Source organism: Actinia tenebrosa, unplaced genomic scaffold (assembly GCF_029948245.1).
Source record: "Actinia tenebrosa isolate PJP-AT-01 unplaced genomic scaffold, QUT_ActTen_1.0 PGA_scaffold7__59_contigs__length_16204524, whole genome shotgun sequence".
Taxonomy (NCBI): domain Eukaryota; kingdom Metazoa; phylum Cnidaria; class Anthozoa; order Actiniaria; family Actiniidae; genus Actinia; species Actinia tenebrosa.
The window spans coordinates 8571712-8596301 of NW_028292584.1; the positions used below are offsets into that span (position 1 = coordinate 8571712).

Consider the following 24590-nt stretch of genomic DNA (forward strand, 5'->3'; position numbering starts at 1 on the left):
AAAAATAGAAAAAGAAAACATGTCATATTTTGCGTTCGTTTTCCTTGAGGGTGTAGAGAGCTGCCAAAAATAAGTTTTTTTATCGACGCAGCAAAGTAATAATAAAATATAACTATAGTTCAATTTTTTTTAAAATAAATGTTTAACTTACCTTGATCCTAGCAAGAATTGATTGAATTTCTGGAAGCTTCTTAGGGAATTACTGATTGAGATCCAGTCTCTTCAATTGAAATAGTTGCTAATATCCTACTAACGCCAGAATATTGTGGTATATTATATTCTATAATAATGATCTTATCTTTTGAGAATATTGGTATAGATGTAAATTATCGAGCTACCCTTTTAATACATGTTTTCTTCGGAATTTAGATTTAGATTTCTTCCGAGTATAGATGATGTCACAGACTCCGGTAAAAGTTCAAAAAAAAAAAAAATTACTTCCCATCGGAATATAACATTTTTTTTACTGTTATATTTTTTCTCGGAGCGAGAAACGAGCGACAAAATATTACCCCTGGGTTCCAGGGCCGTAACCCGGGGGGAGGGGTGGGGGGGGGGGCACAGGGTGCTTAAGCTTAAGGTCCGCTCATCCATCTCCTTTTTTTTGGTTACCTTTTTTAGTTTTGGTTTTCTGCAAATCATTGCATGTGCACCTCCCTGCAAGATCCCTGGTTCAACACTGAGTTGGTAATAAAAACCGATCAATGGTCCGATTTTATTCGACGTGCACCCTCCTTGTAAAAGTTCTGGTTACGGCCCTGGGGTTCCCGAGGATGTGTTACAAGTTGAGTGAGAGTAAGTAGACTTTGAGTTGTGCAGGAATCTGTAGTAAAGTTAAACGTAGTGCCCTAAGAATTGGCGTATAATCCTATGATTTTTTTGGATTTCGAATAAATATCTCCTAAAATGTAGATAGAACAAATAGAGCTCCTTGGCTCGGATGTTTTCCCATTTCAGACCACGTTTCATTCCCTTGAGGATAAGATTCTTTGTTTGAGTTGCATCAATTTCATGTGCCTTCTCATTTGCAACCGAGCGCAAGCGTTAAACAAAGAAATGATACTCTAGGGAATGAATCGTGGTCTGGTCTGAAATGGGAAAACATTACGCCAGAGCCGAAGAGGTCTATTCAGAAATATTATCAAACAAAAGCATCCGTGTTTTTTTTCTTTTTCTTTTTTCTTTTTCTTTGGGTCGAAAATTAAGAGCTATTTTACAATTAATTTTACATGTCTGCAAATCTACTCGCCATGGCGCCACCAAGGCACAGGAGCCATTCAATGGAAACCTTTGAGAATTTTTTTTAGTTCTCGGAGCAGACGTCTACCTGAATCATTACCTAGTTAACTTACGTTTTTCTCATTACTAATGCATCGGATTTCGCTTCTGAACCTCGAGAGTATTCACGAGGAACCCTTTTGAAAGGTACCTTATTGTTACTTATTCTCGCGGGAATTTAATTTCGCGATTTGACAAGAAAATTACATAAAAGGAGACTAAATTTCGCGAAAACTGTTAAAATACTGATCTGCATTAACAACAGTGTTAGTAAGTGTATGTGAATATATATGAAATATATATTTTTACTGCGGTTGTAATGTATCAAATTGAGCTGATCCTCGGAGTATGTGAAGCAACTTATGGAGTTGCAAATTGAACGACTCGAACGGGACTCGAGTCTTGAACGGGATTTGAACCCGTGCCCTGGCGATTCCTGGCTCCATAAGTTGCCGGTATCGCCAGGGCATGGGTTCAAATCAATTTGCAGCCCCATAAGTTGCTTCACATACTGAGAGGATCAGCTCAATTTGAAACAGTTAGTAAGAGTTAGTAAGGAAAAGGGAAATGATTAACAAAGATTAACTTGTCGTGGCAAGTTACAAGGAGCCAGCTAGGAATTTGGTGTTCGACGACTGCACAAAGGACAATAATTACAATAATTGCAGCGATAAGATGTAAGTAACTAAGAAGAAGAGACTTAGAACGCCGAAAGTTAAATAGAGAAAATGGATAATTAACTATGTAGTAAACTGACGTTAACCTTGAATAAAGAATTATATAGCCATGCAACCCCCTTGGTGACAGCCATGGATCTCGGTACAATAGCGTTTTGACTTATATAATGATACCATGGTTGTTGTTGGTTATACCATCTGGTAAAAGTCATTGAAGTTGAGTCGAAGAAGGAAGTCTTGTAAATGAGACTGATACCCACGGCGAACCAGCTTACTCACGACTATAAAAATACAAATATTGATGAATTTAACTAAATATCCTAACTCTACTATACATGTATTTGTATATGGCGAAATAAATAAACAAATAAATGTAGTGCAATGGGGCAGATTTTATGATCCTGAAAAACCGATATAAAAATGCGCTGCAACCTAGATCGTGACGTGTTTTCGAGCATTTTGGTCAAACAAGCCAATACTCCATTTTACAGTTCCGTTCAGTGAGCATGAATAACAGTTCCAAACCGAGGTTGGAGTTTCCGCGCATAGCAAAACTATACTTTATATCATGCGCGGAAACTCCAGCCTGGACTTGGAACCACTATTCGTGGTCACACGTGGTCATTTGTGAAAGGAGTATTAATCTATAGCTCACTTTTGCTGTAATTGCTGGGCTGAAAAGATGTCGTAGCTTGTGTGCCATGCCGTGTCGTTTCACAGTCTTGCAATTATACTAATTACATATTTGGAAATGGGAATGTCGGTATACGGTGAGTTGTTCAAAGTCATTCTAATTTTGCTCACCTGTAAATAAGAATCCCGAATACTCCTTGAACGCTCTATGAGTTGCACACATGACGTCAAAGCGAGGATGGACCACGTGACCCCCCGCGCTATCCTGTTGCCATGGACACGACATTAACTGTGTGCGGAATTTGAGGACGAGGCTGAAGATATCGTTGATTATTTTCATGACCGGTGCGGCTTTCTTGCTGAGTAGCGACCTGAAGATTGCTTTGTTGAGGTATTCTGTGTGTCGGCGATGAAGGTCGTCTAGATTACGAACCTGGAACATGCACAAGAAATACAAACTCTTTTAGCTTTTCTTTCCTTACTTTTCTTTCCTTTTCTTTCCTTTCCACTCTTTTCACTTCATACAAATATAGTTCCTTAGTAAGGACACCCAAAAATGTCTCTGTCATCCATATTTCCAGTTTATTCGTAACACCTGGGGGGAAGCACCGGTGGCGTGCGCTGCCGATCTCGATGTCGTATTGAGTAGAGTTGTTTGTTGGTTCTCTCCCGTGCTTCGAGGGTTTTTCTCCGGGTTCTCCGGTTTTTTTCCCTCCTCAAAAATCAACACCTAAATTCTAATTTGATCTTTGTGCTTTCACCTAGTTTGGAGCCTAGCTCTGTTGTGATTTTCCAACGCTGTGATACAACAGCGAAAAGCTTTGTAGACCTGGTTCACAGGAAAAAACGCAAATGGAAGACCTTTTTTGTTATGAAGCACTACTGCCGGCACATGCCTACTTAATTTTCTTGAATTTGCGTTTCGAGTGTAAACATTTCTTGCGCATGCGTTATTGGTGTGAACCAGGCTTGAATGAAACACAAGTGTTATGTTCCTTTACTACTCACGTTTGTAGCCAATTCTTGTTGAAATTCAACCCATGTTACGTTAAGTATCTGGTTTGACAGATATCCATCGATATTTTGCAGAAAATGAAGCATTTCATGCCTAAGGAGAAAAAAAGAAGAAGAAAAAAAAAAAAGACACAGAGAGGGAAAAGTGTGAAATATTAGCCTTACCGAGGTTGAGAAAAAAACTGGGTCCAGTTGGCATTGCAGTGCATTGTGGGGCTGTATTAAGGGAAATATTTTCAAGATGGCGTCAGTTTTTTCCCCGACCTCGAATGGCTAATACTTCAAAAAATTTAATAACTTAATATACAGAATAGTTTCAAAAAAGAATTACCTGAATAACTGTAACTGTCTAAGTTGTGGTGATCCTGCAGCACGACGAGAAAACCCTTTGAAAAAAACGCAAAGTAAGAGTGCTGAATTAGTGTTACCATAGTTAGAAGATATAAAAATAAATATATAAATGAAAAACCTACCTATGTGTTTTAAGTGAAACCAAATTTCTCTTAGCACCCAGGCTACTCTCTTAAGTCGCAGCATAAACGAAAACACCTAGAACAGAGAACATGACGTTACAATATCACAGCAGCTTAACTATAAAGACAATATGATGGAGTTTATTTCTCTTGAAGGTTAAATTCTATTGGAAATATACTGTAGGGGGTCTATTGCTTTAGATAAATACTAAGTGAAATTCCTTTTTGAAGATTTGCCGATTCTTTCTTTTTATCTGCTCCCCTGGTTAAAAGCCCACTAGTCTGGTAACGCAAATACCCTTCCAGTTATAAGCTCCCCTGGTTACAAGCCCACTAGTCTGCTAACGCAAATACCCTTCCACCCCCTGTTTATAAGCCCACTAGTCTGCTAATGGAAATATCCTTCCAGTTATAAGCTCCCTGGTTACAAGCCCACTAGCCTGCTAATGGAAATATCCTTCCAGTTATTCCGGTTATACGCACCCCTGGTCATATAATAAGCCCACTAGTCTGCTAACGCAAATACCCTTCCAGTCTTAAGTCCCCCCCTCCCCCCCCCCCCCCCCCCCCCCCCCCGTTTATAAGCCCACTAGTCTGTTAACGCAAATAGTCTTACAGTATACAGTTACTGACTTTATTGTATTTGATGATAGAATTCTCAGTAATCACGACGTTTACTGGCCACTGAACCTAAAGATAACAAATACAAAGGCATAATTTAAGGACTTCTTATGGGTGTTTGACGCTTATGAGAGCACGCCTACGTATTCTGCCATACAAATGCTAATAAATTATTTGATTTTTTTACCATTTCCTTCTACTCTACTACTATCCTTCATCATAAGCCTCTACACCGTCGCTTTCCTACTAATATCTAGGTGTATATTTCACTTATTTCATTTCTGGTATTCATTTAGGCATAACTACCTTGTCTCGGGGATGAGATCATGAGTACTATTACCGCAAAATAACCTATATGCCACAACTTTGGTGAAAACATATCTTTTGTTTTTTGACTGGATGGCAACATTGGGAAGCCATTTCGATGTCACGCCACACCTCATACACAACACCAAAGTCAATATCGTGACATTTGTGCACAATTACAACGACCACTCTGCGCGGAAAGAATGCGCACGAATAATGTTTATGCTCTTCTATGCTATAGCACTGTTTTTTACTTACATGATAGCGTAACTCCAGGAAGTCTAGAGTGCCAATATCTATAAGAAAAAAATGTAAGCCATGCGATTAATCAATTCGAAATTAATTTATTGAACATTTTAATTAATTAAGTTAATTAATCTAATTCTGGGCACGACTAGCTAAGAGACTGAATTGGAATTTAGCTTGTTAGACTTTGCAGAGGGAGGAAAAATGGAAAACCCGGAGAACACTGAGCTCTCGTTTTACAGCCATTCTTAATCACACGCGCCCTCTAGAAATTGTTTATGTCGCGACGAAGAAGGTTTTGGTGGACGTCAATCACAAGGCGTTTCCATAACATTGTCGGAAAACACAAAGCTATAAGGGCACGTGCCTATAGGATGTCATGGAAACGTCTTGATTGACGTCCACCAAAAGCTTCTTCGTCGCAACAGAAACAATCGCTAGAGCGGCGCGTGTGATTGAGAACTCTGCTCGTGTAATGCCAAGTCTCGCCGAGTCTGGGAATGCAAACCGAGACCGTCCCCTGCGTTGAGTTTCGAGTACAGTGCCACTACACAATACTTGTGATAAAGTGGATAATAAAATAAGCTATTTCAATGTTACGGCCATTCTCGTACCCAAACCCTACTTACTTCTGAGTAAGCCTACGATTTGGCTATTGAGTAGGTCTGGGTACGACAATGCTTTAAAGCATGGCGAACCATGTTGTAGTAATCATTACTATGATTCGCAACTCATAACAGTTGTTCTAATAGTAGACATAGTATGTACACCTTACCATTTAGATTAAACATGTCTGGCATCGATTTTAGGGCAAATGAGAGTTGCTGTTCGTAACCAGTCTTATTCGCGAAGACCGAGAGCTGTAAGGCCCTGGTGACTATTCCATTCATCACAGTTGGTGAGCAAAATTCACGCGGGGTAACCCCTGTAGACAACTGTGAAAACACAAAATATCAAAGACTATGACCACAATCCCTTTCGATCTATTGTTCAAACTTCAAGTTCTGGTTAAGGAATTCACGGTAGGAATTGAAAATGAAGATTCCTTTAAAAAGCACGGTGCATTGCACCTATCAGTAGCGGGATCACCGCCTATCAACCTGTAAAAATGATGGCAGCCATACCGTCAAGGCACGGCACGTTCAAACCGTTATACGAAAAAAAGTCAACAAGTCAATAAGTTTTTTTTGCCGGTAACGAAATATAAATGACTTAATTATTAGAGAAGCGTACCCTTTCAAACATTTGGTCCGAAAGAGAGAGAGAAAATTCACCATCCTCCATGAATAAGAATTTCCTAAACACTTCAAATTGTTGCTGTAGCTCTAGTTCCTCCATAAAGTACTTTACTACAGCTGAGTTCACCAGGGAAATTCTGCAATAAAATTATTTCCATCCTGAGAAGAATCGCATAATTAAGATATCTATATAACCAAAGGCGATATACACCTATTAAAATAAAAGTTGTCATCGCCAAAGGCGATAGGCAACAGTCGATAGCCAAAAAGCGATAGGAAATAGGTCATTCCAAGATCCAAGAATAGCTAGAATGACTTGTGATTCTGCTTCTTATTCTCGTCAAGAACATGGACCTTAGTGTTGTGACTGATTCAATGTTTTTTGTATTCAAAGAAACCATTTCAATGTTGGAATGACCTATCGCATTTGGGGATGACAATGATTATTGAAACATGTGTATATTGTGTATCCTTAAGTACACAATGCTGTACAAGGCACACTTTACTGGAACCCACTTATACAGCAGAACCTCTATTAAGTCACCTATTAAGCGACCAACCTGCCCAGTTGTAAAAGTCACATTTTCGGTTTTATCTTTGGAAAATGGCCATAAAATAGAGGTTGCTCATTTAATAGATGGACGTCGTTTAATGGAGGTAGTTTTCAGTGGGAGAGAGAGAGGAATTTGGTTGGATGAAGAGCCACTCTGTGGGACCAGAATTCCCATTCATTTTAAAGGTATATTCTAGTTTGTGTAAGACTTACTGTGCGGTGAGGGGAGCTGTAACAGAACGGCGCATTAATACTGGTAATGACATCAACCGCGCAGCATCAATATCATCATCGTCATCTAAAACAAACGAGAAGTGATAAGTCGTTATTTCTGTCCGGTAAAAAAAACTAATGTTAATGTTACTCGATGACACATGAAAATCTAGTCTTCTATGCAGCCGCTATATAGCATTTTCACTCGTGACAAGGCAGCCATATTGGTGTATCAAACAATAGGAACTTTCTGCACAGTTGTTGGATAAAAATAGAGTTCAATTCCCTGAGGATAGAAAATGTATTGTTTTGGTACACCAACATGGACGTTGTGACGTCACATGGAAACGCTCTATTAGTGTCGTCACGCAACGCTTACTCCCCTAAGTAGCTTCCTACGTGACGACACTCGTAGCCGTTGCGTAGGAGATTACTAAAAATAACTCCAGTATCATATTTGGCAATATCTGAGTAAATTGTTGTATCTCAGTTTTGTGGTAGAGAGTCAACTAATAAAAACAATTGCTATATCTAAGCATGCAAATAATGAAACTTAAAATAAAACGTTTTTAACTAGTAGAACTCTAAATGCTGCTAATGAGAAGAAAGACAGGCACTGTCAAAAGAAACTAAAATATATTGTGACGTGAAAGAGAAAATAAAAAATAAATGAACTCTAGAACTCTAAATGCTGCTAATGAGAAGAAAGACAGGCACTGTCAAAAGAGGCTAAAATAAATTATGAAGTGAAAATAATAATAAAAAATTAACGAAATGACACTGGATAACTGAAAAAAGAAATGAAAAATGGGGGAAATATATCAAGTATTTGATTGGATAGTCTTACCTTGGTCCAGCATTAAAGGGCCAAGCGCACTTTTCAAAAGGTCTGTAGTAGGATGTTGGTCTGTAAAACGAACAGTAAAAAGTAACATCAGTTTACAGAATGCCCTCACATGATTGGAGCACACAAAAAGTCGTGATACGAACAGAAAACCATCATGTTTCAAAGAATACGTATAATTTTTCCTTTAAAACTGTCCCACAGTGCACTGCATTGCCAACTCGACAATTTTTTTTTCCATTGACTTCGGAGTGGCTAACAGAGTGTCAGTTAATATGAATACCTAAAATGTCAAAGTTGTCTTGAAGTGGTTGAACCAGTGATGCAACCCAGATGTCTTCGAATTGTAGAGGCTTCGCTGGTTCAGGTTCGATGTCTTAAAAAAATGAAAAATATAAAAATAAATGAAAGAACTTTTTATTAAAACAAGCAATTGAAACTACGTGCTACAAACCTTTCTCTTGTTCTTTGGGATACATCAGTTTTGTAATTGTCACAGCAGGTTCATGTCCACGAGTAGAGGTCCTTGTCCCCCCTGAAATACCGTCTCCTTCTCCTGGATATAACACACTCTTCGCCGAATCAGGAGGGGGAGCTCCACGGGTCGTTTCTGGATAAAGTATGTCCTGAACAACACTCGCAGGGGGAGTACCCCTAGTACCATGTTGTCCAATATCCGAAAGTGTTGATATATCCCCGAGTAGTTTTTGTACTTTACTATCAGAAGGGTGGCCCCAGTGACCCCTTGATGTATGTGCCAAGATATTCCTACTCGCAACCGAAAAGTTATCAACCAACTGTGAATCAGAAGGATGACCATATGCTGACCGATGTAAATGTGAAGGGGCCGCTATATCATTACCGCGGTACAAGACCTCCTGTGTAGTAGAGTCTGTAGGATGTCCGTGAACAGATTTAGGTGTTCCGTATGGCGTTAGACTATCTTGTTGAGCATATAACAAGTTCTGAGCGCTGGAGTCTGTGGGATGTCCATATATCGATTTTGGAGTCCCACGTGTTGACTGGGTTTCCTGTGTAATGTATAATAAGTTCTGAGCACTCGAATCTGTGGGGTGTCCATATATCGATTTTGGAGTCCCATGTGTTGACTGGGTTTCCTGTGTAATGTATAACACATTTTGAGCGCTGGAGTCAGCCGGATGACCAAACTGCGACCTTTCACGTAGCTCATCAGCGGCTCCTTCGATAGGAAAGAGTATATCTTGAGCGGTTGACTGAGTATGGTGGCCAAAGGGCGATGTCGCTCTTTTAATGCCCAGGCCTTTCTGTTCCTCGTCCGTATACTTTTGAAATGCTGTATTAGAAGGGTGACGAACTGAAGGTGGCTTCGTGACGTCTGTTGAAAGACTCCGAAGAAAATCTTGAATACCTGGATCAATATCTTTCGAAGGAGTGCTTAATTCGGGCAGTTCGGCAGTTTTCTCACCTTCTTTGTCTTCTGTAGAATCTGCGATTACAGATGCAGTGTTCGTTGGAGTAGCCACGCCCTGGCTTGACTCAGGGTATAGAGTGCTCTGTAAACTAGAGTCACTAGGATTTGGAGCAGCAGGAAGAACATTAGGACTAGATTTAATATTTAGTGGCGCATCACCATTCGTACAATCAGATTTTTTATCACCATACATCGCAAATTGAATAGAAGATTCAGATGGGTGTCCATGTGGAAATGGTGACTCTGCTAAATGCACCTCCCCAGCTGTTGGATCCCAAGTACGCCTGGATGTCGTAGTACTACTCTCGGCCTTCACATCATTCGATGTAATACCTTTAGAACTAGACCATTGCTTTCTCCCTCGTCCACTTGCTCCTGATGGAGCTGATATGCTTGAAGAAGCTTCAGAAGTATTAGTTTCATCATAGTCATCATGCTCAAGAGGAGGTACTGATCTAAGGGTGTGGTCATCATCATCTTCATCATTCATGACCCTACTTTCTGGAAAAGCAGTACCAGTAACTTTTGATCCAGGAATAAAACCAGAGTCTGAAGTATCATCAGTGTATTGGTTCACAGATTTTCTTGCCCGTGACTGGACCAGAGCGTCTGTTTTGACACCACTGGCGATAAGGGATACCAAGCTTGGACTAGGTGTAGATGGTGTTATACGTTCAGTGTGTTTTGCCTTAATGTTAGCTAGCGAATCAGTGCTTTTAACTGTGGTATATTCATCTTGCTTTGACCGCCCTTTAGCAGAAGGAAGATTTTCTGACTCTTTTTCTGAGGTTTCCTTGATCATTTGTTCAAGTTGAGCCTTTTCTCGTGCAAAGAACTCAATCCTAGTCTTGTTCAGTTCGTGTCGTTTGATGGTCCACTGAGCACGTTCCTCGCGTCTATCCATTTCTTCTGTTAATTTTTGGTAGTACTCTATAAGTTCTTGTCTGTAGAAAAATAAAATAAAAAATGCATTAGTTGCAGTAGCTCAAACTATAAACTGAATGTATCAGAAATGAAACTTCCTGATTGTAAAGACAGTTTTACTGAACTGTTAAGGCCGGTTTAGACGGTACGATTTTCGCCTACAACTATCGTATACAACACGCTCGCGCCATCCTACAGCTCGAGTCGTAGCGTGTAAATCAAGCCTACAACTCGCCTACAACAGACGCGAGCGTGTTGTATACGATAGTTGTAGGCGAAAATCGTACCGTCTAAACCCGCCTTTAGAATGTTCTATATATAGAAAGATAGCAAAAGAATATTTGACTGCAGGCTCTTGTTCCTTTACCTTGCCCTTTCCCTAACTCCATCTGCTTCATCAAAACGATGCATCGCTTCTTCCATGAATTTTCTGTCTTCATCCATTTCCCTTTCTTTTATGTCTTCTTTTTGCTAAAAATATAGTACGCAGATAGTGTTAGGCATTCATGGAAAAAAATAACAGCATCTCCCAATAGACTTGCAACTAGAGCATCAAAATAGGATTTCCCTGTTTAGTAAACTAAAAGCTAAGACGCACTGCACGGGATGTCGCTTGCAACAAAACTAAGGAGTCCCAGCCCAGATTTTAAAGAAAAATATTTTTTTGCTGTACCAATTTTACAGCAATTGTAAAAGTCGCAGGATGAAACTTGTTGCGTTTAATGTTTTAGATGTAGATACCGATTCCACTTCTACGATGTTGTCAGACATTCCGAGCAACAGTTGCACCTTACCCTGACATTAAGATAAAGAGAGATAAAGATATTTTACTGCACCTTTATGGCATCTTCCATCTGCTTTTTCAGCATTTGTAGATCTTCTTTCTTCTTTACGCTAATAGCTTCCTTTACTTTCTCGATCATTCCTGGAAGGAAAAATAACATGCCTAAACATCAGAATGACACCTGGCAAGTAATTACGGTGTGCGCTGCTAATGCGCTGTTTTTCACAGCTGTAGTCGTTGGTTTGATCATCGTACCACTATCTAAGGGTTAATAGTAGAACCATTTCCTATGTTTTGAAGTTTTTTCTCTGTAAACTCCGATTTTCCTCCCTCCAGACAACTCGTAAGTCCCACGTTTCCGTAATTATAAGACCACCTTGTAGTGAGACCGCAAGTCAAATTTTTGCATCGTGTTTCTTCATTTTGCAGCATATTTCATCTCAGAAAGACAAACAAAGTTTGTCGAACACAAGCTTAAAACGAACTTAATAAAAATACCCATACAGACAACATGCAGCTTATTCCCAGAGCAGCTCAATTCCATTGAAGAAAAAGGCAATAGAGATTTAGAATCCTCGAAAATGAGATTCCTTGTTTATTCCCTCACGTTTGAGCCGCATTATGAATTGCCTAAAGGGGTCTATAATGTTTTTCTCACCATTGATATCAGCTAGTGCTTTCTCAGCACGCTGTTTTTCCTCTAAAAGTGCCTTCTCTTTAGCTTCTGCTACGGCTAATTTCTAAAAACAACATATCATGCAAGAGATATTTAAGTAAAGAAGAACACGCTGTGGTGGTACAGTGAAGCATTTTACTGAATGATGAGAATAAGTGACCGTTGTGATTAGTTCTAAGGAAGTTTTCAATGGTGTACCGCGAGGGTTCCAAGTGCCACGTCCCTTGGCTTTATACAAAATCTGCCGTTTATGTCTTGACGGTTATAGAATCGCGCCAAAGCATTTTCATTGATTGAAAAGTGTTCTTTTGCGCCGTAACTGGTTCAACGACGTTGCAGTGCGCAAAGTAGACTCGCCCCAAGTCAATCTCTCTTGTCTCCCGAGGAGCTTCTTATTCGAGTTTTTTATTTAGTGAGAATTTGTTGAGCGTAGCGAGCGAGCGACGTAGTCGCACCCGAGTTAAGATGCACAAAGGGCGGTGGACTTTGCGAAAGTCTATGCGCAAAGCGACACTATTAAAAGTCTATTCTATGTAAGCAAACAAAACAATTGATGAAAAGAGGCATAAACTGTTGAAACTAGGGAGTCAAGCTATCCTCACGTACCTTCTTTTCTCTTTGTTCATCGATATTTTTCGCAATTGCCTCCATGGAATCGATATAAACACGGCAATTCTGGTCGATAGCTTTTAGTTTAGACATGGAAAATGTAACTTCCATTTTAGGAGGAAGAACACCAGAATCACACAAAAAATGCTGCAAAATAGAAAAATTAGAACACATATGGAATGTAACTCTTTCAAAATTGTCAAATATACGTTTCAATCACGCTGATAGTGATTTGTTTAGTCTCCCGAGCAGTGAGGCTTATGTATGTGAATAAAGCCAAATTTAAATGAAATTTAAAAGCTAATTTTAATGGAGTAAAAGGCGGAGAACTCGGGGAAATCCCCTTGAAGAACAGGAGAAAACAAACTTGTAAGCAAATTTGCTTTCATATGATAGCAGGTCCAGGTATCGAGCCCACGGCCATACAGTGATAGGAAGTGCACACCAACCCTGGTCTTATCTTAGTCGACCCCGAATCAGATATTAGATAAACCCTAGTTATCAAACACTAGTACATACATCAGGACAACATAGCTTTAAAAGGTTGATGGATTTGCCACAAACAAAGATATCATTTGCTAGTTCACTGAGGAAGAGGGGAACACATTCGAGCTTGTCTTTTTCAGCGATTACAAATCCATGACTCCAGAAATGCTTGTCTGAAATAAAAAAAAGCGGAGGATTCATGAAGTTCAGTAAAGTATCTGCAAAGATCTTGAGTCAAATGTTTTCTAATGGCACGACCAATGGCAGTTAAACGTTCCGTAGAGTTTTAAGGCCTATGTCTCTCACTATAGTGACGCAAGCCGTCGAAGACACAAGCACATGTCAACACGGGAGGAACAAAATATTATGTTTTCTTGCGCTCGCACTGCTTCTTTTCACAGAGATAACACGGAGTTGCGTCTGCTTGAGTCGGCCAGAATCGCTAGTGTTGGAAATCCTGGACCTTGTAAAGGAAAACTCTTTGATATGCATGAGGCTTGGGTACTCCTAGTGCTAGGGCAAGCCTTTTGACTCACGCTATTATCCATAGTCTGTACGACACTGAAACTTAGGTTTGGGAGTACCGTGCTGGGATTGGTTCAAATGGTATCGTAAATTTCGTGCCGTAAATGCGCCGTCAAATTAACTCTTTTAATTAGGTGACATTTAAGTCAAAAAGAGTTAGACCCATGCCGTCTAGCAGTAGGAACACCTTACCTACTTTTTCCGCATTAAGCAAGACGGGTGAAATCTGATACATGAGTAAGCAAGATGGGTCTAATTATAACAATTACAATTACAATATTAAAAAAAAGTTATAGTGTATTAATATTTTACCTCGATAAGCAAGGAACTGATCGTCTAGTTCAATGATGAATTCTCCATACAAGTCAATACATTTTCCTTGAAAGACCCATTGCTGGACAAACCTAATGAAATTATAAACATAACGATCAGATTGCAATACCCATTTTCCCCAAAAAGAGTCTGGATTTTAATGAAACAAATTAATCTGCCTTGACACAACGCTGGAATCAGAAGAATAAACGACAATGAACGAACAACTGCACACAATAAAGGAAGGAAGGAAGGAAGGAAGGAAGGGAGGGAGGGAGGGAGGGAGGAAGGAAGGAAGGGAGGGGAAATAGAATCAATAAAACAGGAATCGAATACAAAAAGTTCATGGAGCACTGATCAATATTACTCACGTAATGTATGGTGTACAACTATGCTTGAGTAATGATAGCAGCACCGGGTAGTGCTCTGAACTTGAATAGTCTATAGCCAGCTTGTATAAGTAAGAAAGTAACTTCACACCCTAGACGAAAAATATCAGATACAGCTGTTATTTAAAAACTATTTATAGACGTGATCTGCCAGGGCAGGGCAGGGCAGGGGCAGGGCAGGGGCAGGGTAGGGGCAGGGCAGGGGCAGGGTAGGGGCAAGGCAGGGGCAGGTGCTAGCTAACTGGAATAACCAAGGACAGGGGAGAGAGGAGAAGGAGAAGAGAAGATTACTATAGAGAGGAGGAGATCTATGCACAACTTTGATATAATAACTTCACAGGGAACTTACAGCTGGGAAGCCTTGCTTTGGGCTGGTTGGTGGTCTTGTTGTCTTCGAGCACATGCACATGTTTGATAAGAACCTGACAGAGTAAAACCAAAATCACAAAACTGCTTTCTTAGGTGAATCTGGGATTTGGCATTGAGGGAAATGGCCCCAGAAACAAACATCAAATGCATGTATATTTCCCAGAGATTTCAGAGATTATCAAAAGCATTCCTTTCCCTATGTTCCAGAGGCTCTCTCACTTCATTGCCTCTCATTCCTAAGTTTCATTGTCACCAAAGAACAAAACCTATGACAAAGAAGCAATGGAGAGAGAGAGCCTTTGAAACCCAGAGTAATTATGCATGGGCAAAGGAACACAGTAAAGTCTCTAATATTAAGGAATCATCAGATGTTTCTATTCAATAACAGATCTACAAGTATATAGCATTTTTAAAACATATTTTTATAGCAGTACCTCAATTGTTTACCAAGACTTTGAAATGTAAAGCTAAGCTGGAATGGGCTGTTTACTGTAGATGCTGAAATGAAAATCAAAATGCTGAAAGGTCACAACCTCAACTTAACTATTGCTAACAAAAAAATTTAAGAAGCAAAAACATTAAATACAAAAGTATTATTTTAATTTATTAATTTAGTTTACTGAAACAACCTATGAGCAAATTAGAAATTAATCTTGTTATGTTTTGGGAGGAAAACCAGAGAACCATAAACATTGCACACAAATTTCCCTTCAAATGTGGTAAGTTCCAGGTCAACAGGATTTATCGAAATTATTTGCCAATTGGCTTCTAAATCCATGACACATCACTTGTCAAAACCACGTCTCCGATTTTTTGTTTTTATTTCAAAAGTTATTCCTGTTTTGTTAGGTAGATTGCATTTTTTTGTACCTTCAATTTTAGATGCATATAAAAACTAGAACAAGGCCACAGAAAAATGGGGTATTCTGTATCCTTAAACATGAGAGGAACACAATCATGTTTATCAGTGCTTAGGTTAGCAACTGTTATGGTGTCACCCTCTCTGAATAAAGACAATTGTTGTTATGTTCTCACCATTGACACTTAGAACAGTAGCTCTATAACACTGCAAATAGTTTCTCAATCCTCCAAGAAATGCTTGCAGGACCAAACCTCTAGAGTGGCTCTCTCTATGAATGAACTTGACCAAGCGTACATAATCAGTGCCTATGACTGCTAGTTTACTCAGTACATTCTGTATTAGCTCGGGAGAACAGCCTGATAAACGCACATCAGGACTGACAATGAAACCAAGTGATTCCTGAAATAAGAGTTTGATAACTGGAAGTTTAGAAATATTTCACTAGAACAGGCGTTAAAATAATGGCCTCTCATAGGAAAATGTCCAGCCACGATTAGGGATTTTCCAGTCAAATCTTTTCCTTGCAAGTCATTTTAACAAATAAGATTGAGCCAGAAAGGAGGTATAGCCCAGCTAAAACTAATTTGACCAGTCATCATGACCAACTGTCCATTATTTTAAGGTGTGTAAGATGAAGTTTTGTTTTGTTTTGTTACTGAATGAATAAAATTTATTGAATGTGATAAGTGGATTGATGGATAAGTGCATTGATATATGGGTAAATGGATAGATGGAGAGTAGATGTATAAAAGAATGGATGGATATTGATATTGAATTGTTGCTTGTATTTTCAGATCCAACTGCTCACAAAATCACTAAAATAGAGCAAAAATTGTTCTCAATGATTCATTTTCCATTTTTCAATCTTGTCATGAAGAAAAAGTATAAAAAAATCTTGGTAGAATTGCTTTTTATTCTGGACCCAAAATAGAAGTTGTTTTTCCATTACAATTGACATCACACTTAAAACAAGGTCTATAGATTTATGGATCTAGAACCAATTTAAATACTCACAGTATTGACAAGGTATGTTGCTGAAGGGACACCAATAAGGACATCCAGAGAGTGGGTGACCAGTGTTGTCAAGGATACCATGGTGTAATGGCTGGGTGTCTTCACTAGATATGACAGCTGTCTAGACACCAGGTTATACAGTTCATCAAACACTGCAGGACCAGCTTCAGATATATATGGAAACTCTGTAAGCCCATCTCTCCTATAGATATTCAAAATACTAATCAGCTCAAAATACTACTTACAAGCATGTATAGTGGTTAGTAGTTGGGACTGCTTTAGTGTGTTGAATACTATGAGTGAATAAAAGGAAACTTAAATGGCACATAAAAAATGTTTGTAACAATACTGACACTTTGGACAAAGTCCTTTATCAGAGTCCACTTACTGGACTGCTGCTATGCACAAAATAAAAGCTAAAGAAAAAAAAAAGGAAAAATGAAAATTTTACCAATATTCCTTTCAACCAAACAAAGAGTTACTTAACAGATCAAAAACAGTTTTCGTGTTTGATACTCTGATCAAAACACACAGGATGTTGAGAGAACACAAGAGGAGCGTAGGAAACTATGACACATAGCAGAGTGGTTTCCAGCTTCTCAAGTGTTCTCTCAACATCCCAAGTGTTTTGATCAGAGTATCAAACACAAAACTGCTTTTGATCTGTTTTATAAAATAACAAACACGCCAAAAAACGAAAAAATATTGGATTATTCTGATGTATTTGTAAAGGCACCCTCATCACACATGGTTTTTGACCAATCGTAGCTTGCGTACCATTCCAATTAATTTATAAAAATCAACCAAACTAACATCTTCATTTTTATTATTTCAATTTGGGTTACCAGTGTCACTCCACAGGCAACCCAGCCATCCAGACCCAAATCATGCGATATATTTGCATACCTTCCTCCCATTTCCCATGTATAAAACTTTTGGGGGGGCAGTGCCAAAGCTGCTTCCCAAATATCTTCCCCACTTGTCTGCTGTGATGGAGAGGAGCTTGACGCCCTTGAAGATGTGATAGATGATTCAGTCAGTTCATGGAAGCCCTCATCATCTGGAGACTAAAAAATATTTAAACATCAATGAAAAGTTTAAAAACTATAACTTATATATATTAATTTGTAATAATTTAAGAGTATACCTGTGCTGTTGGCAAAGTTGATATGCCAAATGTTCTGCAAAAGAAAAAGGATTTAAAGAAAATTTAAAAATAGTAATCCTGGGCAGACTAATTCATGGCTGATTTAACATTTTAATTTTGCAATTATTTTTTAACAGGGACAAATTGTTTTGTACAAAAACATGTAGGATTAATCAATGATTTTGTACACTTCAAATGAGCCAAAAAATACTGTATTTGCTAACAGATTGTTACAGGATATGGAATGAGATAAGATATGAGATGAGGATGGGATGAGATAAGATGGTAAAGGAAGATATAAAAAAGAAGAAAATAGATATGATTGCATGAGCTAAAAAGATAAGATAAGATGAGATGAGAAGAGATTAGATGATATTATATGAAATGGGATGAAATGAGACGGGATGAGATTGGATGGGATGGGAAGGAACTAGAATGGGGAAATGCAGCTTTATGACTTCACAAATTAAGCAGCAAATAAAAACAAACTGATTAATCAAACCATTTAATGCAGTTTTTGCTTACTTTTGATGTGGTGATGAAGGCAACTCTGGAAGACCCAGTTTGACTTGCATATCTTCAGTATAACCATGGCTTAATGCTCCAAACACTGTTTTTCTTGTTTCCTTGTCATGTGGTGCTTCTCCTGCTTCCTGTCAACCAAGATGAAATAGTGGTTTAAGAAAAGAAACAATAGCCATTTATCAATATTCTGGATGAGCAATCAAGCAAAAAACAATCCCAGTTGAGGCCAAGGGTAACAACAATGTATTCATACTTATTCTTTTCTTTCCCCAGAGCTCCAACTCAAAATGTTTTGTGCTTGATCACTCAAAAAGAATATCGAAAGTTGGTTATTGCACACTAAACACTATCCTGTACATAGAGATTTTGCATGATTATGTTCCAGTGGTTACATTACATTTAGATTGGCAGAACAATAGAATCCCTTAGAGAATTAAAAATTATTTCTCATTATAATGTATTGTTCCTACCATACAACATGGCTACAATCATGTGTTCGCACAAAACCTCAAGATTGTACTGAAGCTACAGTATAGGTATACCACAATCTTCTTATGTCCTCTATCTCAGAAAACCTCTAGATAAGGACATTTATGTTCTATATTAGGCTAACCTGGAGAGCAAAGAACCTATTTCTTCCTTGTCCAGGACCAGTGACTTGGGAAAACATCTGAAGACTGGTAGTCTGGTTAAGCACATCCTGTCCAATGGTGGGAAGCCTCTCAAAAAGAGCACTGTGTTTGCAAAGGTAAGAAGATACCTTAACACAGCACTATTAGTCATTGCTAATAACTTAACCTACATAAAATACTGGCCAAGGAACAAGTCTTTCATTGTTTTTTTCATATTTTAGATTATGTCATTTCCTTGAGTGTTGTTTCTTTACTTACAAGTAACACTTGATTAGGTACATTATATGTATGGGGGGGGGGGGGAGGAATTTCATTTTCAAGGGAACAACAGGTAAAATCTCATACCCATAAAAGCTGCACTCTATTTTTACTAATTTGAAGGACAAATTTATGTAAATAAAGTCTTAGGTGAGTTAAGATTTGTTTTTTAGATGGCTGCATAATTATATCATTAGTGATACCTGGAATACTGGACATAGTGTTCAGCAAGAAGGGCTTCAGTTTTCAGTTTCAAACTATCAGTATTCAACAGTGGACCTTCTGGTAAATGGCTCTTGAAATCCTTAGAAGAAGTCATGCGTGAGATTTTAATCAGATACAAAATTACTCCATCACAGACATTGATCTCAAAAACTTTAACTTTAGACAAATCTCATCACTGAGTATACAAAACTAAATGAGAGGATGTATGGGTGCATGCTCCCAAAGAAATTCTTAAAATATGGATTCCAGAAATGCTATTTCCTGCACTTCTGATTCACTATTTTGGACAAAAAAGATGAATCCCAAAAAGGGGAAGATGCCCTTAGGAAATTTATAATGTAGTACACAGTCTCTGTATCCTGGTCGACATAATATAATTATTTCCATTATCTCATTTTGCATTTTGAGTATATATAAAAAATTCCATTTAGGAATTCCAAATACTGTATTTTATTTGTTAACTATAATAATATTCCAATAGACCCCTTCACCTTGACTGTAATGTTTTTCCATTTCAGACCATGTGTTATTCCCTTGAGTACCACTTCTTTGTTTAACAGTAGCCATGAGAAGACACATTAAAATGTTGGATACGACTCAAACAAAAAAAATTATTCTCAATAAAATAACACATGGTCTGAAAGTATTACACCCAAGCTAAAGAGGTGTATTTGATTTGACATTCATATTAAAAGCATGTTTATTGGCACCTTGTATTGCATATTATTAGCGAGAGGTTCCTCCTGGTGTCCAAGGGCAGGCAAGGGCTGTAGTGGTCCTGTGCCAGACAGTGCTACAACGAACCTCAATATGGCATCTGGTTCACTTATATAATCCCTAGGGCTTTTTATATCCACTGAATCTGTTGAAGTACCTAGCATTTAAAAATATACAATAAGCTTACATTTTTATTTTGCGTATTCGATTATTTACCACTACCTCCCCCTACCTAGTATAGCCCTCCATTTCGAAGTGCAATACTCCAAAAGGTCCGCTCTATCAAACTTCCGAGCTAATCTTAGCTGAAAAATAATCACTGCAATCTTTTCATATGGGTTTAAGCTTGTATTATCGTCTTTCTTCTCCTCAGACACAGACCAAGGTGCTTGAAGTTCATCAAACAATTTTTCATACAGCACAGTTTGGACTTTGAGTCTCCTGGCTTTTGTATATCGAATTCTCGTATATGCATCTTCTCTTTTGGCCGCCTCATGGAGGAAGGAAAGCTCGCAGAGCTTGTGGAAAAGAAGTGTTATTCCTTCGCTCTTATCATCCATGTTTATAGTCCGCCATGTTTTTCGATTATCCCGCCTGACCACACCCGCGAGGGCTCATGGTTACCTCTAACACAGGAACCCCATCATCATTTTGATAGTCACTTGTTGATAAATATTGATCGTATAACAGATGGCGGTTTTCATTCATTGAAAAGAAAATCTAAAAGGTATTGATATGTCTGTCACTTAGTAATAATCGGTTGATTGCTTTAAAAGTATGGAAGCGCAAGTACTTTCGTTACTCATGGAGTAGAAAAAATTGCGCACAAAAAGGGGCCGTTTGCGGCTTAGTGGGTCAAGTTGCAGTCATTGCTTTTCTTCTTTTTGCTATCAATGACTCAATGTACTGGTGGTGCACTTGATAAGCAACCATTGGATTGCTTTCTAAAGCCAGCTACATTGACCTTGTTATTGACCTTCATTTCACTGGGAAAACGCAACGTAAAAATCATTCTGTTCGCCATCAGAATGGTTCGCCATGATCGACACAAGCCAAATGAATGCGCGAGCTTCGGATAAACAATTTTTGCCAGAATGAGTATTACTAGTATTTTCATATGAGTGTGAAACAGTATGTGAAATTTGTAGCCCTAGGCCTACTGTAGCCGTGCCGTATCTACAATACCATAGCCATAACCACGCGTTATTTATGACTGGAAAATTTAAAAAGAAGATATAATAGAAGCCATTTCAATGTTATTACGCATTGTCTTACCGTGTTTGTACTGTAAGTCAGTATGTATAGTATTTTTCCCACTAATTCTTCGTTTGCACGTTACGTCATCGCGGCCATGTTGGTACCCTTAACAAAAGATTTCTCATTAGCATCCATTGTTAACGGTACCACAATGGCCGCCATGTTTTTGTCTTTTAACTCTCTTGGGAGTGCTTGCAACCTATCAATACGAAAACTCTATGCGTTTGACTCAACATACTTAATATTTAATCCTTCCTTTTTTCCCAGCCGATAGTAAACTCGACGCAAGTTGTTAAGTGGATCGCGCTATACCTCCTTATCAGAATGCCGACTCATTTAGCTTAGTGGACGCCGGAACCTCTCCTTGTGATTTATCGCTGGCGGCAATGTTTTACTATATCGAGGTTATTTTTCTAATACAAACAAAACGAATAATCGATAGTCAACTGCTGACTCGTTGGTAAATCCACTGGACATTTGTATCGTAAATACTGTGCTAGCTTTTGTGCATTGTTGAAGAAAAATACTCATTAGACTTTGTCTAATCAACTACTTCAAATTAAAAATAAGAAATTAAACAATTGGTATAGAGAGTGAGACAACTGAATCAAATGAGGAAGTCAGCCTATGACGTAAGGATGAATATCAAAAAGAACCGACGTACAATATAATCGTCGTTATATATGATTACTTTGTTATATGACCAAACCGCGCGGATGTTTGTTCAATGTTAGGATTATAGAACTTTTGAAAGAAGATCTTATGTTAATAAATAAACAAACATTATTATTTGTCATTAATATTAATAAAAATAAGGTTGGCAAAGTAATATATTTTTAAAAAAGCGTTAAATACATCCCTCCACGCTAAAAACGCTAAACCCACTAGAAACTGACTAAATTTGAAAATTTCGGCCAGCAAAAATGATAAAAATGTATAGTGAAACTTAAATGAATTCTTTTTAAGCCCCGTTTACACAGGCGATTTTTTTGCGGCGATTTTTGCGGCGATTTTTGTGGCAATTTTCGGAAATATGAAATCTTTTGTCTCATCCTTCAAAAGAGACATTCGTCTAGGAAAATCTTGGTATCCTGAATAAAACTTTACAAGTAAATTCTTTACCAATATTTATTATAAACAAAATCGCAAAAAAAAAAAAAAATCGCTACAAAAATCGCTATGTAAACGGGGCTTTACATGGAAATAATATATCAGTCATAAAACAGTTGCGCATCGATTTTATATCGGTATTAATAAGTGATTTCATCGAAATTAAGAAGGATTTTTTATTTATTTTATCGTGAGTATAAGCAATGTCAATCAGTATAAAATATATATGATAAAACTACCTTAGTAGGAGACCATTCCCTGCTGGTAAAGATATTAAATTTACCAAGCCATAACAGTCAAATGCATGCATAAAAACCATTACCAGCCCTTTTGCTAAGAGCAATCATTGAGGTTTCTATTTTTAATTATTAATCCCAACGAGCGTTTTATTTACTGAGCTGTGTCTAATGCGCGATTTCTTCTTCTCTTTTTAAAGTCAAGAAAAAAAAACTAAATGATGACTGGTTAATACCGTTTTCATAAATATGCGAAATCAGTAAAAAAAGAGCTGTACGCTGAAATTTGGCTTTTCCTCTGCCATCAGTCAAAACTAATCAGAACAAATTTCAGTGTGCAGCTCGCAAACTATCGAGTTCGCGCGCATGTTTATGAAAATGACGGTAAGAGATTTGTTTGGATCAGCAGTAGGTAGTTGCCTTATAGCACATCACGGTTAAAGTGTGCCCCGTCACGACATCTGTACTCGCACCACTCGCCAGTTTTATTTGCGTTTTTGTATCATTCGCGCTCGGGGAACGACGCGTCGAATTCCCCCTGTTGAAACTACCAGATGAACCAAGATAGCTACTGTTTGACTTTTTGCATAGCTTCAGAAATCCATACCTAAAGTCTGGACTAAAAAGTGCAAAAATGATGGGGTTACTGACGCAGTTGGCGTAGGTAAAAAGCCAACATGTAATCACTATCATCCCAAAAATGCTGCTTTTGTGACCACCACCAAAGTCTGACCACAACCAAACGACTTGATTCGGAAGCATGAAAATGGCAAATACTATGACGACTGTTATAAACATTTTAGTTGCTCGAATATTCGCATTGGTGCGTTCCTGGACTAGCGACTTGTTGCGAAAACTAACCGATCGCAACAAGGGTCGGGGTTTTTTCGTTGAATTTTTCCAGTGCTTGGGATCGGCGTTATTATTAGTTCTGGCCGATTTGAGTGGATTTGGGGATCTCATTTTTTGAGTTCTCCCAGACGAATGATATAGATTGACCAACGCTAGGGTATACATGACAGTCATGAAGGGCAGTGGAAGAGCGTACTGCACAAGAAAAAGAAACGCAGTATAAGCTTGTCTGTATGCGAACTTTCCCCACACCTCTCTACACTGATCACCATCTAAGCGTAGAACGTAGCTGTATGGAGCCACACATGCCGCTGAGAAAATATGTAAGCCGCCGATCGAGTATAAGATCTGCTTCGACGTCAGACGTGTTTTATATGGGTGCATAATGATTCTGTAGCGATCCAAAGAAATTACAGCCAAGCTCAACGCGGAGGAAGTGACGGTAAACGTCGCTGCTGGATAAATAAACTTACAAAGAAAACCCCTGTAGAACCACTTGTAATTGTTCTCTTCAAGAGCAAAGTCAAACGGGATGCTAAAAATCGGAGTCAAAAAATCGCAGACTGCCAGGTTGAAGATTAAGTAATTGGTGGCAGTTCTCATCTTTCGCGTCGAACAAATAATATAAATCAACATGCCGTTGCCAAAAGTACTCAAGACGAGAATAAGGAAGTAGAATACGATCTTGGCTGTCTTGAAGACACTTGGATTGGTTGTTGTGTCTGTTTCTCGGGTCGAGTTCATTGAAGGCGAAGGTGTTAGCCCACTTGGAAGGGCAGTTGGACCATCGCCATTCATCGTTGATCCAGACTGGCAAAGCACACAAGAAAATGCAAAAAATATATACTGGCGTATTATCTTGTCGTAAGCCGAATCAGGAGGACTGTCACAGCTTGCTTGCACATTCGTCACGTATTCAAAACTCTGTAATTATTTTATGTTTATATATTTGTCCAACGATAAACGATGTCCCACTGCGTTCTGTTCAAACACTCCTCAAGGTAACCGTAAATAATTGAAGAACAACTAACTATTCTACAGTTCAGAAGACAATACCATTAAGGCGCCATTTGCATCTTGTGAGCGTTCACCCGGCTAAAACAAGTGTTCCGCTTTCTCTTGCACATTAATC

The 24590-nt window shown here is 38.5% G+C and overlaps 2 protein-coding genes across 2 annotated transcripts; both read right to left on the reverse strand.

Annotated features, from left to right (window-relative positions):
- Positions 1–1073: 1073 nt before the first annotated feature.
- On the reverse strand, positions 1074–20572 carry LOC116305929 (gamma-tubulin complex component 6). Its single transcript, XM_031715930.2, has 31 exons — positions 20236–20572; positions 19997–20160; positions 19265–19365; positions 18785–18905; positions 18172–18299; positions 17647–17680; positions 17406–17566; positions 16500–16701; positions 15659–15884; positions 15058–15121; positions 14604–14676; positions 14237–14346; positions 13866–13957; positions 13062–13201; positions 12540–12689; positions 11916–11997; positions 11310–11398; positions 10841–10944; positions 8551–10493; positions 8380–8472; positions 8100–8159; positions 7253–7337; positions 6482–6623; positions 6024–6183; positions 5261–5298; positions 4709–4765; positions 4076–4151; positions 3934–3988; positions 3597–3696; positions 2760–3021; positions 1074–2236 (listed from the first exon to the last, which is right to left on the reverse strand). Exons 1-31 carry the CDS (start codon positions 20561–20563, stop codon positions 2145–2147), a joined length of 5532 nt encoding a protein of 1843 aa, XP_031571790.2. The 5' UTR covers positions 20564–20572; the 3' UTR covers positions 1074–2144.
- Positions 20573–22532: 1960 nt separating this feature from the next.
- On the reverse strand, positions 22533–24590 carry LOC116305870 (galanin receptor type 1-like). The gene has a single exon (XM_031715849.2). The coding sequence runs from the start codon at positions 24254–24256 to the stop codon at positions 23009–23011; it is 1248 nt and encodes a 415-aa protein (XP_031571709.2). The 5' UTR covers positions 24257–24590; the 3' UTR covers positions 22533–23008.

What these genes read in the sequence shown, in the direction of transcription:
- LOC116305929 (XM_031715930.2), bottom strand. Translation starts at nt 20,563, where the DNA reads ATGGATGATAAGAGCGAAGGAATAACACTTCTTTTCCACAAGCTCTGC. An exon ending in AGTCTTGGTAAACAATTGAG is followed by an intron (nt 14,677 to 15,057) that starts GTACTGCTATAA and finishes TTACTCTGTCAG; the next exon opens with GTTCTTATCAAACATGTGCA. An exon ending in TCAGTTCCTTGCTTATCGAG is followed by an intron (nt 13,202 to 13,865) that starts GTAAAATATTAA and finishes TTTTTATTTCAG; the next exon opens with ACAAGCATTTCTGGAGTCAT.
- LOC116305870 (XM_031715849.2), bottom strand. Translation starts at nt 24,256, where the DNA reads ATGAATGGCGATGGTCCAACTGCCCTTCCAAGTGGGCTAACACCTTCG.